This window comes from Desmodus rotundus, chromosome X (genome assembly GCF_022682495.2).
Source record: "Desmodus rotundus isolate HL8 chromosome X, HLdesRot8A.1, whole genome shotgun sequence".
In the NCBI taxonomy this organism is placed as follows: domain Eukaryota; kingdom Metazoa; phylum Chordata; class Mammalia; order Chiroptera; family Phyllostomidae; genus Desmodus; species Desmodus rotundus.
In genome coordinates, this window is record NC_071400.1 from 80,799,149 (window position 1) to 80,814,977 (window position 15,829).

The window sequence follows — 15,829 nt, forward strand, 5'->3', positions numbered from 1 at the left end:
ATGTAGATGGAACCTTCTGATGAATTATCTAAGGGGATGGGGAAATGAAATAATTACAGTAACAGAGGTTTTAAATTGATTGATTTTCAAAAAAAAAAAAAAAAATCCATGCCGTATGTGAGATTGTTACAGTCAAGCATCCTGAATTTTGTTTTAAGCCATAATTTTCTTGATTTTCTTGGTTGGCTAAAGCAAAACAGTTTTTCCGTTCATAAAGAAAGTGCCGTTCACCTGAAGGCGAGCCTTGGCCTGTTTTCTTTTCAATTAAGTGCCTATGTCAGAGGTGTGTGTATTTTTTTTATTGCCTACCTAATGTTTCTTATAGACGCAATTATGCAGAGCAAAGGTAACACTCAATTGCCTGCCTAATCAATCACACGGCCAGAGTTTTTATTGCCTGTGAATATTTAAAAGAGATACGCTAGATCCCTTTTCTAATTTCAGAGTGTGACTTTGCTTGCAGATAAGTCATAAATTAGTTCCATTCCTTGAGAAGTCATCTTCCACTCTTCATAATCATTGGCACTGTATTTTTCTACTCGCAGTAATGATTTGAAAGATGGGTGCCACACCAGGCAACAACTCCAAAATTCATACCAAATCATCTAATTTTTACACTTTCTACAGAGTAAGCAAGCTACAGGAGATGTGTTAGTGGTACAGCAAAATGCATAATAATAGCAATAGAACAGCATAATGGTTACAAAGGCTCAAGCACCGCTGTGTCTGAAGTGTGTTTTCTCATTTGTTCTTTTTTTATATATTTATTTTTTATTCAGTTACAGTTGTCCCACTATTTTCCTGTTGCTCTACTCTGACCACCCCCCACAGTCAATCCCCCCATTGTGTGTGCCCAGGAGTCCTCTATCCCTGTTCCTTGACCCTCCCCCTTCTTCACCGGTTATCCCCACTCCCTGTCCCCTCTGGTCCCTGTCAGTTTGTTCTTTATTTCCATGTCTCTGGTTCTATTTGCTGTTTGTAAAACATAATTGATCTTGACTGCTGAGTTTTTTTTGGTGCCACCTTAAATCCCACCCATATATGGGCAAATATTAAAACCTGATGGCTGTGAGTATTTATGGGAAAAACATGTATCAGATGCTCCCACCATTCAATTCCTAGCTAAAATTCACCCAAGAGAAATGAAAGGATGGGTACAAAGATCTGAATACATGAAATATTTGTGGCAGCTTGATTTGCAACAGCCTCACACTGGAAATGACCCAAAAGTTCATCAAAAGGTGAGTGGATAAACATACTGTGGGGTGTCCATACACTGGAACAGTTCTCTACCATGACAAAGAACGCATCTTCCCGGCCCATCTGGGGAGAAGGCAGGATGCGCAGTGACTTTGTGTTGATCCAGCTGCTGGAGAGATTCCCATGCAGCACCTAGTAATGATCACCTAGCAACCGGAGCGGCTAGGACAACAAAGCGCTGAAGCCGCTGGTCGCCTTGGGGCCAGCGGCGCTATGGCGGACAAGAAGAGGCTGTTTCAGCCACAGCTCAAGGAGAAGTGGATGTTCGGGATGGAGCCTCTGGAGCCCATACCCCTGGGCCCTCATTGTAAGCACTGGTACAAGACAAGAGACAAGTTACCTCCCAACTATTTGGCAAAGCACAGGAACAGGCTTCTGAAGTGCACCATGGACTGCCGGCGGTGGCTATCTTTGAGAGAGGGGCTGGACAATTTCAGAATGGGCTGCCCACCTGCTGATAATCCAATCATTCATGGCCCTAGGGAAGGCTTTCTCCCCACGACTGCTCATAGAGTTCCCCAACCTCCCCCCGAGAAAGACTCAGAACAAGCTGCCCGAAGGAGCAGAACTGCTTTCCAAGCTCTCACCAGCCCAGCAAGCACAGAAGGCTTTTGTAGAGGAGATCAAAACCAGCCTGACCCCTCATCCCTTGGCTGGTTGTGATCTGAAGGACTGTCTACCTCCAGACCTCTTACTAAAGGTGCTGGAAGAGCTTGATCCTGACACCATGCTGGAGGACACCTGGGCTTATTGTGAGGGGATGAAGGATGGAAAGAAGTCCCCCATAGAGCTTTGTGAAAAACACCCTGAGGAAATCAGCCCAGAACCTCCCAAACCAAGTCAACCTGGAACCTCCTGGACCAAGTCAACTAGGACCTGCCAAACAAGTCAACTGGGGACCTCCTGGCCAAGTCATCCTAGAATGTCCTGATGAAGTCATCCTGGGATCTCATGATCAAATCATCCTGGCACCACATGGACAGGCCACCCAAGACCTCCTGGCAAGTCAACGGGGACCTCCTGGGCCAGGCAACCAGGGACTTCCTGATAAAGTCAACCAGGCATCTCCCAACCAAGTCACCACAGGATGTCCTGACCAAGTCAACCAGGGACCTCCTGGTCAAGTCATCCTGGCACTACATGGACAGGTCAACCAGCACTTCACAGCCAAGTCAACTGTAACTGCCCAAACAAGTTAACCAGGACCCCTGGATCAAGTCAACCAGGGACCTCCCAGGGAGTCTTTGCTGTCATGTTTAAGCAAGTTGTTTCCCGAGGTAAAGAAAAAGAAGTCAAGGAGAAAGGGTATTCCCAAACCTCCTGATCCATACAGAAATGTACGGAGAGAAGTTCATGAATTCTGCAGATGGCTTGATACTTTTGGAGACATGGGCACTGATGAAGATTTCATCATGAAACAGTTTGAAGTTGACTACACGTGCACACCTACCCATAATGCGGGCAAAATACAGAAAGTAACCCAGATCCCTGTGGAACTATACTACAGCAAAGGGCTAGATGACAATGAAAAGAGAGAATTTGCCCTACAGGAAAGGGACTGGGAGAGAAAACTCAGGAAACCACCTGATCCTTATAAATCCAAGCTGGTGAAGATCAGGTATGGAGTATGGTATCTGAACCCCAGTACCTGGAAAAAGCTAATAAATGACAAACCTTGGATTGGCCCCAAAGTCTTAAAAGAACAGGAATATCAGCATCATGGAAGGGATCTTGAGCCGGACATTCTTGATGACCTTTATGGACCAATTGCCTTCAAAGATTTCATTGTAAGCAAGGGCTACAGGATGCCAGGTGTGCTTGAGAAGTTGTTTTTGAGGAAGAAATGGACTTACAATTCTGTTAAGAGTCCTGTAGACCGAGTAATGAAACTCCTCTCAAAAGTACCTGGTGATACATCTGATGATACATCTGATGATGCATCTGATGATATACCTGATGATACACCTGATGATACACCTGATGATACATCTGATGATACACCTGATGATGATTAGACAATTTTCTATTTACTACTTACTTGGCTATTCTCTCTCTCTCATGTTAACATCCATCAGAATTCATGATGAATGTCTCATAGTGTATGTACAACTTCGATTCTACAGCATCTTAAATTTAACACCTAATGCTAAGAAAAATTTCTAAATGAGCTTCTGCTTGGGTTCATCAATATTTTACGTATTTTACCAACTATGAAATCAATATTCACAGATAGTATTCTCACATTTTTATAGCATTGTGAATATTACACTCATATCAATTATTTGTGAAAAAATAAGGCCATGACTAAAAGACTTACTAAAAGATCTTGTTATGTCAGCTACAACGTGGGATGAATATCAAAATAATTGTGCAGAATAAAAGAAAGTCTCATTCAGTAAAGATAACACTGGATAGGAAATAGATTTAATGTAGCCCAAAATTTTAACTGCCTTTGAATTTTTGACTACTGAAACTAAATTAGAAATAAATGAAATCTGTTAGTCGTTCAATCAGAAAACTACATAGATTAAACTTGTAATTTTTTCTTTTGATTTTTTTTTGTTGTTGTTCAATTAAAGTTGTCCCTATTTCCCCCCATTACTCTCCCCTGCCCTACCCACCCCACACCTCCCACATTCAACCCTCCCCCTTCCTGTTGTCTGTGTCCATGGGTCCTTTATACATGTTCTTTGACTTGACCCTTCCCCTTCTATGCCCTGTTATTCCCCTCCCCCCTCCCCTCTGGTCACTGTCAGTTTGTTCTTTATTTCCATGTCTCTGGTTCTATTTTGTTCACTTGCTTGTTTTATTGATTAGGTTCCACTTACAGGTGAGATCATATGGTATTTGCCCCTCACCGCCTGGCTTATTTCACTTAGCATAATGCTCTCCAGTTCCATCCATGCTGTCACAAAGGGTAGGAGTTCCTGATTTCTTTCTGCTGCGTAGTATTCCATTGTGTAAATATACCACCGTTTTTTGATCCACTCATTTATTGATGGGCATCTGTTCATGTGATAGCCTATGGTATAAGGTCTTTTCCATGCCCATTTCATAGATGTGGAAAGGGTATTAAAGGCCACAAAGCTAGTAAGATTCTATTGAGCATTTAGACGCAATTTTCCTTGTGCTTGAGTTTAGGCACATGATCATTTCACCACAATAACTGCTATGTCAGTGATCCTTTCCTTATGTTAAAATCAAAGGCTGTCTGCCCTAGCTGTTATGGCTCAGATAGTTGGATGTTGTTTCTGTACACCAGAGGATTGCGAGTTTGATTCCTGGTTGGGCACTTACCTAGGTTGTGGGTTTGATCCCAGATTGGGCCTCGTACAAAAGGAAACCAATCGATGTTTGTCTCACACATTGATGTCTCTCTCTCTCTCTCAGTCTCTTCTTCCTCTCTCTCTAAAAGCTGTGAGAAAAATGTGCTCAGGTGAGGATTAATAAAATAAAATAAATAAAATACATACATACATACATATGTGAAAAATAAATTGAAGGCTGCCTGATAAGAAGTGCATATTACAATTAACCAGAGTCCTGTTTTCGATCTCGCAGCATAACATTAAAAGTATTACAGATGACTGATTAAAATAAAACATCAGAAAGTCTTAAATATTAAAATCACACATTTCAAAGTCCAAAGCCTTCACCAGTTCTTTTGATTGGTGATTATTTCATCTTTCTTGTGTTTCTGTCTTTTTCATAGTCATCTATAAGTTCTTTCACCTGACATTAAATACTAGACAGAATAAAAGGGGAGAGGAAAAATCTAAATTGTTTAATTCTGTTTCATTGGAAACTTTGATGATAGGTAGCTTGAGGGACGTATTAATTTTCCCAGGTAATTATGACTCTGGGTTGTTCACTCAGTGTTGTGGCCTACCTTAGCGTAAAATACTGATCGAAGGAAAATCGTAAAGTAATCCAGGAAGAAAAGAGAAAGTATATTAGTCATAAGGTCAAAATTTCATTAGAAAGCCATTTCTCTAATAAAATAATATACTTCTGATTCTGTTAATATGTCTACATCTTAGAAAATATAAATCTATTATAAAATTAATAGTAATAGCTGCTATCTATCGAATACGTTTTCTGTCAGTACTTGGGCTAGAAAGTTAGAAACAGTATAAAACTTAAGCCTCGCATGGGTTGTTTGAGGTAGGTTTGATTAACTCACTTCACAGATGAGGAAGTGAGGCTGACTTCCATCGCCGGGGTGAGGCAGTCTAAGGATTCACAAATGCCCTCTGCAGAAAAGCAGGATGCTGGGAGGTTTACTGTCTCGTCAGGAAGTATGAGTAAACCTTTGAAAGCCAGGACCGAAAAAAAAGGATGAAACTGAAGCTATAGAAGTAATGGAACTATGAACAGTGACCCTTGCAGTGCCCTGCAGTTAACAGCTAATACTAGCAATCCAGATTGTGCACAAATTAAGCCGTTTGACTGAAGCAAAATCTGAACCTCAGGCTCAAGCAAACTCGAGGAGCTGAACTAAACTTCTGCGTATGATGGCCAGGGAATAGTCAATATATCGGCAGAGGGCAGCAGTATAAAACTATGTCCATCTGTCTCCTTCCTCTGAGTATAAAAGTAATTATAAAAATAATTACATCATCTCTTCTGAAAATTTGTGTCTATAGGCCTATTTTGGGGAGCATCTCTATTTCAGTGTATATTACCAATAAAAGTCAAGGAATCCCTAAAACAAGAGATTAAGTTAAAGTATCTCCAAGTTGGTAGCACCGTAGCACTAGTCAAAATGCAGTGCAAATTATTTAGAAAGAAAAATCCCCTTCGTATTGTCGCAGAGTGAATTCAGTAAAATTTGAACTCATGATAAAGGAATCTCCACAAGCAGAAGAAGCCAAGCCACCATGAAGTGAAGGTATCATGTACAACACTTAGCAATTTAGACCAACTCGTCTACCATTTCAGATATTAAAATTGCTAGTTGACTAGTGTGAAATGAATAGGTAAAATATTGAAGAAATAAATGAGCCTGAAAATTGAATAAAGAACAAAACACTAAAAGTTGGTGAGGGAGATTTGAAAAAGATCAAAGTAAAACTGCCGAAGTTATCGTTCTAAAAATTAAAATAATGGATATGCTTCATGTGTATTAAAGAGTTGAAGAAAAATGAGTTAAGAGAAAATTGAAATAGAATGTGCTACAAGAAGCTAAGGAGGGAGGTGAAAAAAGCTGAGTAGGAAGGCAAAAGATATCAGGGTAGATTATGAATGTCTAATTTATGTCTAATGGGAGGTTGTGAAGAAGAGAATAAAGAAATGGTTCGGGAGGAATCCATGAAGGACACTGAAGATAAATTTCCAGAGCCAGTTGCAGAATTCAGTTAACCAGGAAGCACACTATGTCACAAGCACAATAAATACATAGAAATCTGTCTTAGACATACCATAGTGAAAGTGCAGACTTCCAAGACAAAGACAAATCAGCAACCAGAGAGGTGAGAGAGAGAACCTATAAGGAATGAAATGTAGACTGACATTAGAGTTCTTAACTACCACAAATGAATCAGAAAGAAAAAAAAAGAGAGAGAAATATATTCAGGCTGTTGGGAAAAACATTGCTATCAGCCTAGAATTCAAAACCTAGCAAAATTACTTATTAAGAACAGTGGGAAGATTAGATGTTTTCAGAGAAAGGGAAACCTGGGATTTTCTCCCCAGCAGACACTTTCTAAAAGAAAGGAAGTCACACCAGAAAGAAAGGTCTGTGACACCCTCCCTAAGAACAGATCTGCCACAGCTGGCGTGGCTCAGTGGATTGAGCACCAGTGTGCAAACTGCAAGATTACTGATCCGATTCCCAGTCAGGGCACGTGCCTGGGTTGCAGGCCAGGTCCCTAGTAGGGGTCGCTGGAGAGGCAGCCACACATGGATGTTTCTCTCCCTCTCTCCCTTCCCCTCTGTCTCAAAATAAAATAAATAAAATCTTAAAAAAAAAAAAAAAGAACAGATCCAAGAGAGATGATTCTCTCAGCCCTGTGAGGATCCAGCAAGAAGGAGGCCTTTTGCAAACCAGACACCGAATCTGTGCACACCTTGATCTTGGACTCTTCAGCCTCCGGACCTGTGAGAAGTAAATGTGTGCTGTATCGGCCACTTATTATTGGCTATTTTGTTATGGCATCCCACGCTGATGGAGAGGATGAAGAGTACAAGACTTTTTTTTACCAAAATTTGACAAAAGTCATGCAAGAGGGAAAGTCCCATCCGAATTTCACTCACAAACATATAAGGCAAAATTCTAAAGACAAATTTTTGGCAAACTGGATCCAGTTGTACATAAAACAGTTTTTAAGCTTGAGCACCGTCTTTTCTTCTACACCCAGTCCTTTTGCTGTTTTGTGGAGTGTCGTTCCTTTAAGTATCCTTTTCATGCTAATGATTCTCAAAACATCAGTACTATTTCCAGTACAGACCAGAGGAAGAGTCAATTTTACAATGCTAAACCTGGATCTGCTCAGTAATTTAAAAAGGAAAACTGAGAGCTCCTGATGCCCAGCGGATAGTAAGTAAGCAAACAAGCAATATTCATTACATAATCGGATAAAAACAAAGGTTCGTGCAAAATGCTAAGAAGTCAGTGCACCTTTTGCACACTGACCCTTACCAGTCCATAGGATTTCTACCGTGCTTGCACCCTCCCTGAGGGGGTCCACAGCAGACGCGCCTGAGGCCAGTCTCTTTGTGACACTTGCACCCACTTGGTCTTCCACAGTCACAACTCAGGCATCAAGATTCTCTTTTCCTCCTTCCCCCCACCAAAAAGCAAATGGAGTAAAACAATAACACGCTCATAAAAGAAGAAACAAACAAAATTTCTCGCATTTCTACTTCTGGATCCTGCAGCTATTGGAAGAAAGCTTTTTTTTTTTTTTTTTTTTTTTTTTTTGTGGTCCTAAACGAACTCTTGCTGTGTTATGAATTAACTGTCTCTGAACTATTTCTTTATGTAAGTAAACTTTTTTTGCAATCTCTGCATATATCTTTTTAATTTGTGGAGTGTGTGACCGAGGAGGGAGCAGCAGTCAGTGTAGGGTGGGAAATTTTGGACAGAAGCACTCTTCTGGCACTCTTTAATTTAAATGATGTAGGGTTTTTTTTCTTCTTTCTTTGGCTTAAAAAAACAAAACAAAACAAAAACAACGTTTTATCCTTGCATTCTACTCAATTTTTTTCTGGTTCGGTGGCAGTATTCCTGTAATGAGAGTATGTTTATAGTTTAATGCTTCAATATATTATGTGCTTAAATAAGTGTTTGCTGCTGGCTAGAATGCTAAACTGTAAGGGAACTATATCTTTATGATAATTTTCCCATGCCCTGGCTGGTGTAGCTCAGTGGATTGAGTGTCAGCCTGTGAACCAAAGGGTTGCCGGTTCGATTCCCAGTCAGGGCACATGCCTGGGTTGTGGGCCAGGTCCTCAGTTATGGGTGCGTGTGAGGCAACCACACACTGATGTCTCCCTTTCTTTCTCCTTCCATTCCCTTCTCCCTCCCTTCCCGTCTGTCTAAAAATAAATAAATAAATAAATCTTTAAAAGAAGTTTTTTAAAAAATTCTCTCAGAAAGTCCTATTTTTATAGTGAAAGCAACCACATTCCTCATGAGCTCACCTATCACCACTTCAATGAAATAAAAATTATTAAAATTAATAAATGTAGTTACAATGTATAATTCCATTAATGAATGATGATCTGTAAAAAGTTATTAGGATAATTTGTCAAAATGTTTCTTTGTTTTTAAGCCTGCATTGTATTTTAACTTCATTTATGAGGCGGGACCCCAAAAAACTGAAATTTATTTATAAAATATGTGTATTTATTCTTACATGTTGAAACTTCGTTCACCTTCAAAGTACGCTCCATTTGATGCAATACACCTATTGAGACTCTTTCCCACTTCTCAAAAATTTTTGAGCTCATCAATTTTGATGTCTCTTCATGCTTCTGCCAGATTTTGTTTCACCTCCTCCACATTGGCAAAACATTTCTTTGAGGACTTTTTTCATCCAGGGACACAGAAAGAAAGTTTCTGGGGGTCAGATCAGGTGCATAGGGAGGGTGGGGCACAGGGTCATGCCATGTTTGGTCAGAAACTGCTGAACACTCAGCCTGGTGTGGGCAGGTGTGCTTGTGAATCATCCATCATGAAATGGGCAAATGCACTGAAAGAGTCTTCAAAAAAAATTCCCTGAAGCTAACGCAGCCTCTCACACAATGCCAGCTGGTCCACTGATGCAGATGGGTTCCTAGAATAGTCACCTAGCAGGGGAAGCCGGTGCTGCATGGGGCCCACACTCCAGAAGGTAATTATGGATTTGGGGGTACCCCTTTGTATTTGGATTCAAATTTCCAGTTTTTATTTCACGTGAAGAATGTATTCTCCCAGAACAAATAAAAATATTCTTTCACAGTTTCTTAGGCATGTAGCACTCTGACTTACCTATTTGTAACATGGAGGTACATGAGTTAATAATTTATTTAAAATATAAGAAGATGACAATTCACTGTGAAGACAACTGTCCATTGCCAACAAAAATCATTAAACTTTTAATTTTATATTGCAGAGCACTTTGAGGAAGTGATAATGTTTTTTCATGTGTATTGATTTTTTTAACTTAATTTTCTTTCAGCTTTCTTTTTTGAAAATCAAATTTAATTTTTTTTCGTTATGTGTTTTCTTGGTAACTATTACTAGGATTGCATTTTCTACACTGAAAGTTTATTGTTGATCTCCAGTCTTTTAATGTCTTTCTAATTCTCCTCACATTCGCTGTTGCTGTCTAGCTGTATGATTCCTCTTATTACTGAGCAGATTAGCTAAATGCATGAAATAACACTTTAAAGCAACAGTTGATCAGTGCTCTGGGACAACAACAAAATTTTAATTATGGTTCAGGATTTCCTACTAGCTTCATTCAATGGGAGCACAGGTCAAGTGGGCAGAGAGTCCCAGAAAATCCACAGCCCTAGCATCCCATCAGAGTCTGTCTAATAAGATGCTTAGAAATAGAAGGCAGCTTATGTCATGACTAATTCAAAGAATTCTGCACGCTTAGATTGACATTGGGTCTTTTCACTCGCTGAGATAATCAAAGAATCTGTGTAAACCAGTCTCTTTTGTTGACCGCCCGGCTGGGCAAAGAGCCAACCCACCTAAGGTCATCTCCGCCATCATCTCTTAGTCCATTTCATTCCTTTCAACCCATAGAAATCTCATGGATGGAGAAGTTGGATTTCTAAAACTAATTGTGAGGCTAGATCAGTTCTTCAAGGTTGTGCCATATTATATCCTATTCAATTGTATTAAAATTCTACAGATGTGCACAAAAGGGGAGACTGTTTTTGCCTTTAGCCAGATAAAGGACCAAATTTAAACAGTGCCTGAGTAACCAATTTCTGCACACTGTGATTGGAAGGTCTCTCCAGCCTCTTGTCACAGTGGTGAAATTTTATTATGAAACATCCATTTCTCTGGAGAAACTCTCAGTAGACTGTAGGCATTTTCCTCTACAATACAGAGAGCTCTGATTATAGCCGTGAGCAGTGTTATCTGAGTTAGTGTGTGATCTAAATTCCAGTTAAAGTTGTGACTGAAAAAGAATAGGAAACTATATTTGATTTAGAGTGCAGGGCAATACCTTGGTCACTGATTTGGGTAGAATATTTTAATAGAAATAAAGTTTGTTCCAAATAATGTTCCATCCTATTCTGATACCTTTAGTACTAAAAAAAAAAAAAGAGAGAGAAGAAAAGAAAATTCCAGGAAGGTCTGTTATATATCTCGGAGTAGTGGTGATCTTTTTTTTTTCCCCTGCCAATTTCTTACACGCTTATTTTTTTGTCTTTGACTACTGCAGCCCTTCCTTGTTGTCTCATTAAAAAGCCTTGTTATACTATTCATCCAGTCATAAAACTATTGGCCTTTATTCTATGAACTGGTGTCAAGGAATGAAAAAGGCAGCCATAGTCCCTGTCTTCATTAGAACTTACAGGCTAAAAGAGGAAAAGACCATTGATGGAAAATTGCAGTGTGGCGTGGTACGTGCTGAGACAGAAATACAAGGTGCATGAGGGCACGTAGGGTGTCTGGGACAGCCATCTAGGGGGGAGATGTCCGCATTTCTAAGGTAAGCCTCAAAGGATAAATGTATATTAGCCTTTGGGGGTGGGATCGTTCTAGAAGAGTGGAACCACATGTTTAAATTAAGGCCAACTATCAAGAGGGATGTAATATGTACTAGAAAATGAAGAATGCAATTTTTGTAGAGCTAGTTCAAGGAGTAGGAGATGCCAGCAGGGACACTGAAGGCCATATTAAGGGTATGGGTTTTATACTAAAGAAAAAAAAAACATTACTAGAAGATTTTCAGCAGAGAGCCATAATTTCCTTTTAGAAGGAACATGCCGTAGCTGCTTTGCAGATGGGCGGTGGCAGTGTGGGATGCTGGCCCAGAGGCTAGTGTCATATTTGAGGCAAGATATGGTGATGACTTTAACCAGAGTGAAGACAGCCAGAAGAGGGAGAAAGGAAGGATGCAAGAAGTATTCGGAGGTAGAAGAAAGAATTGGTGATTTATTGAATGATTAAGTGGAAAATGGTGATGGATAGGATAGAGGAAGAGGAAATATCTAGAATTATGTCTACTAGAGGCAACGATTAATTATAAATCACTGAAATAGGCAAAATGCAGGGAAAGGGCAAAGCCCAGTTGGGGAAGTGGAAAATAAATCAGAAGGGGACACAATGGGACCATATTTGGATGAGTAGCAAAGTTTTGGTGGCTGTGGGACATCCAAGTGGAAATGTCAAGCAGGGCGATCTATGTGCACATTTGGAGGTCAAGGGGGAAGTCTGGCCTGGAGATGCAGAGTTGAGAGTTGTCAGCTTATGAGGTGTCATTGAAACTAAGGGTATGAGTAGAATGCAGAGGAAGGAAAGCCTAGGACAACATCCTAGACTTTATAGGACAGGTATAAACACTTGGATTGCACTCCCTGCTCTGGCAGCATCACGAGACTTCGGCTCCTTTTGCCCTTGGTCCAGATGCCTTTCGCCTTATTCATACTTGAGTAACACTGTCTTCCATGTAGGCTTATTAAGAAATAATGACATTGCCAACATCTCTTAAGAGCTAGCATTTCTATTCTTTAGGTAATTTCTAACATTTTTAATTGAGGTAACTTTGGTTTATAGCATCATCTAAGTTTCAGGTGTGCAGCATTATAATTTGACGTCTTTCTATACTACAATTTGCTCGCCACCAAAAGTGTAGTTTCCAACAGTGACCATACGATTAGCCCCCCTTTCCCCACTTCACCCTTTCCCCTCTGGTAACCAACCAGTCTGTGGTCTGCCTCTGTGAGGTTTGGGTTGTTTTGTTTGTCCATTTGTCTGTTTCTTTTTGTTTTTTATATCCCACATATAAGTGAAATCATACAGTATTTTTCATTTTCCATGCGATGTGTTTCACATGCCATAAAACCATGTGTTGCAACTGGCCGGACTTTACAATCTTTGTGGCTGAGTATATATAACCACGTCTTTATCCATTCATTCATCAATGGACACATATATTGTTTCCATATTTTGGCTATTGAAATAATGCTGCAATGAACATAAGTATACATGTATAACTATCTTTTTGAGTTGGTGTCTTTATATTCTTCAGATACATAAGCCAGAAGTGGAATTTCTGGATCATGTGGTAGTTGTGTTTTTTTAATAGAGGAACCTCCATCCTGTTTTCCACAGTGTCTGTGCAATGTGCATTCCCACCACCCGTGTATGAGGGTTCCCTTTTCTCCACATCCTCACCAGCACTGTTTCTTATCTTTCCGGATAATTGCCATGCTAACAGGCGTGGTTTTGAGTTGTATTTCCCCATCATTAGTGATATTGAGCACCTTTTCATGTGTCTGTTGGCCATCAATATGTCTTCTTTGGAAAAATATCTATTCAGATTTCCTGCTCATGTTTTAGTCATTTCTTTTTGTGGTTGTTGTTGAGATGTATGAGTTCTTTATAGACAGGGTCCAACACAAATAATGCCCTTTTTATTACAAAATCATAAGCATACCATTCTGAAACATAACACTCAACATATCACACTCAAGCACGCCGTATGACATTGCAGGTGAAATGTTCAAATTAGAACTATAAATTATCACACCCATATTATTACCCTACCGACCACACTCAAGCAGGTGTTACTTCTGCCAGACCCTGTATTTTTGGATATTACCTCCTTACCAGATATATCATTTGTACGTGTCTTTTCTCATTCGGTAGGTTGCCTTTTCATTCTGTTCATGTTTTCGTTTGCTGTGCAGAAGCTTTTTAATTAGTTGTAGTCCCATTTGTTTATTTTTCTCTCGTTTCCCTTGTTGCTGGAGTTGAATCCACAAACCATCGCCAAGATTGATATCAAGGGGCTTACTCCCTATGTTTTCTTCGTAAGTATTTTATGGTGTCAGGTTTTACATTCAAGTTTTTAATCCATTTTGAGTCGATGTTTGCATATGGTCTAATAGTCTTATGGAACAAAAAAAGCAGGCTCGTTTTTCAAACCCCACCTGTGGTCTGTGGGAAGGATAGTTCCCTGTACCAGGTAATCATGACTATGTATTTTATAATACGAAGCAACACTTGATAGGATGCATTATTTAAGGAATTCTCCAACAGTTGCCTGTCCCTCTCCTTACTCCCATGACGACTTTTTAAAAGGTGAACGTATCCTTGAAGGGAGACTGTGATCTGTTCAGCATGCTATTTACAATTGAAAAGTGTTCAATTATTCTAATCATACTTATAGTAACAATCAAGATTAATTGCAGCTATATTAGGATTACTTATTATTTGTTCTACTTCAGCAGTAACACAAATCCAATTGTACAAGCAATTTCCATAATCCAACTTGTGAAAAATAGTGGGGGGGGGGGGAAAGACTGTGTAAAACCAGTTGAAATAGTATGCAGAATAAATCTTGAACCAGATGGTTATCTAACATTCCCTTTTTGAAAAGGAGCTGATTCCGAACAGATTGTATATGGGTCTCGCTGGTGGAAGTGGATTATCTGTCTTGAATTGGATTGTGATGCCGATGACCCTATTCTAAGTAAACCAAATCTCTTCAACTATATAATGAGATCAGGAGGAACATTCAGCCTGAGCAGGACAGATTGCAATGGCTGAGATGATTTCACTAATGTTTTTTTCCAACCTTGTCCCTGGATGGACACAATACTGTGCTTTCGTCCTGAAAGGATTCCTGACCCTGTAGTTCTGTGTGCTGCCCCTTTCTCCTTACTCTGTGTTTGTAGTTTTTTAAGGAGAGCTGAATGAGCGGCAGGAAGCTGCGAAATCTGTCTTACAAAAAGGTGATGGTGGAAGAATCTATATTTACTTGGCAGCATGACTGCAGGAAAATAACGAGTAAACATTGACCCGACTCATCCTTATTTCCTCTTTAGGCCGTGAGAAGGCAGAAGTTGCTTGAACAGAGTATCCAGTCTGCCCAGGAGATCGAAAAATCCTTGCACTCCATTCAGGAGTCCCTCTCCTCCATCGACAAGCAGTTGACAGCTTATATCACCGACAAAGTGGATGCGTCTCAAATGCCTCAGGAAGCCCAGGCAAGTTGACAGGGAGTGCGCTTCTGTTCTTTTGGTTTTTATTTTCGGAATGAGTTACTGCTGAATGTTGAACTTAAATTGTATTCAGTTAGCTGTGCAGAGGGTTACTTGATGGAGTGATTTCACTACGTGGAGGAAAGGGAGGAAAGGAGCTCTGGATTAGCACCAAGATTTGGTTTGGGAAGTATGTAGCAGAGGAATTTGAAGTAGAGCCACCTAAAAGACAGGGGCACTATCACACAGAAGGGTTCTCTTTGCCCGTATTTTCAAATTTGTGTGCTTAAGACATGCAAAACCAGAGGGATTCAAGTAGGAAAGAAAATATTTCTGATTATCCTATTCAAAATGCAGCATCAACCATTTTGCCATCAACTCACCTCTGTTATATCAGAATCACAAGTGATGGATGATCTCCATATCATTCTACATTTAATGGGTTGCAAGTAGTTAACAAAAAGAACTTAAGAGATGCACATTTGCATTTTATTACTAATCATACTTATTTACTTGCATGCGCAAACACACATTGAACTTTATTCAATTGAATTACAAAATGTGTTTAAAAGTTTTGCTACAACGAGAGTTAAAACAGTAATGAAAGTAGATCTATGTCGACTGTATACTAAGTAAATTTAGCCTGTGTCTAAACTAACTTGCACCTTGGGGAGTATTTTAAAAATTCTGTACTATTTTAAATAACATTTAAATATACATAAAGTATCATAGATATTATTTATTTAAATGTCTTTAGGACTTTCTGATAGCAAGGTACTTTAGCTACTTTCCAAATCATTTGTGCACACGCGTATTAGGAACTCCGTAACCAAGGATAACTCAGAGCAATATACTCTGATGCGAGGGGCATTCGAAGGTTATCTCCCCATCCCCAAGCAGGTAATGGTTG

At 39.7% G+C, this 15,829-nt stretch overlaps 1 protein-coding gene across 5 annotated transcripts in view; it reads left to right on the plus strand.

Moving 5' to 3' along the window:
- The window catches only part of DMD (dystrophin), a 1,965,474-nt gene that overhangs the window by 797,107 nt on the left and 1,152,538 nt on the right, over positions 1 to 15,829 (plus strand). For 3 of the 5 annotated variants that reach the window (XM_053917632.1, XM_053917633.2, XM_053917631.1), the window contains exon 30: positions 14,764 to 14,925. In XM_053917632.1, the coding sequence (XP_053773607.1) occupies positions 14,764 to 14,925 (162 nt within the window). Of the gene's footprint in view, positions 1 to 14,470; positions 14,671 to 14,763; positions 14,926 to 15,829 lie in introns of those variants that run through there. The other 2 variants (XM_053917635.1, XM_053917634.2) reach the window with 1 other exon arrangement.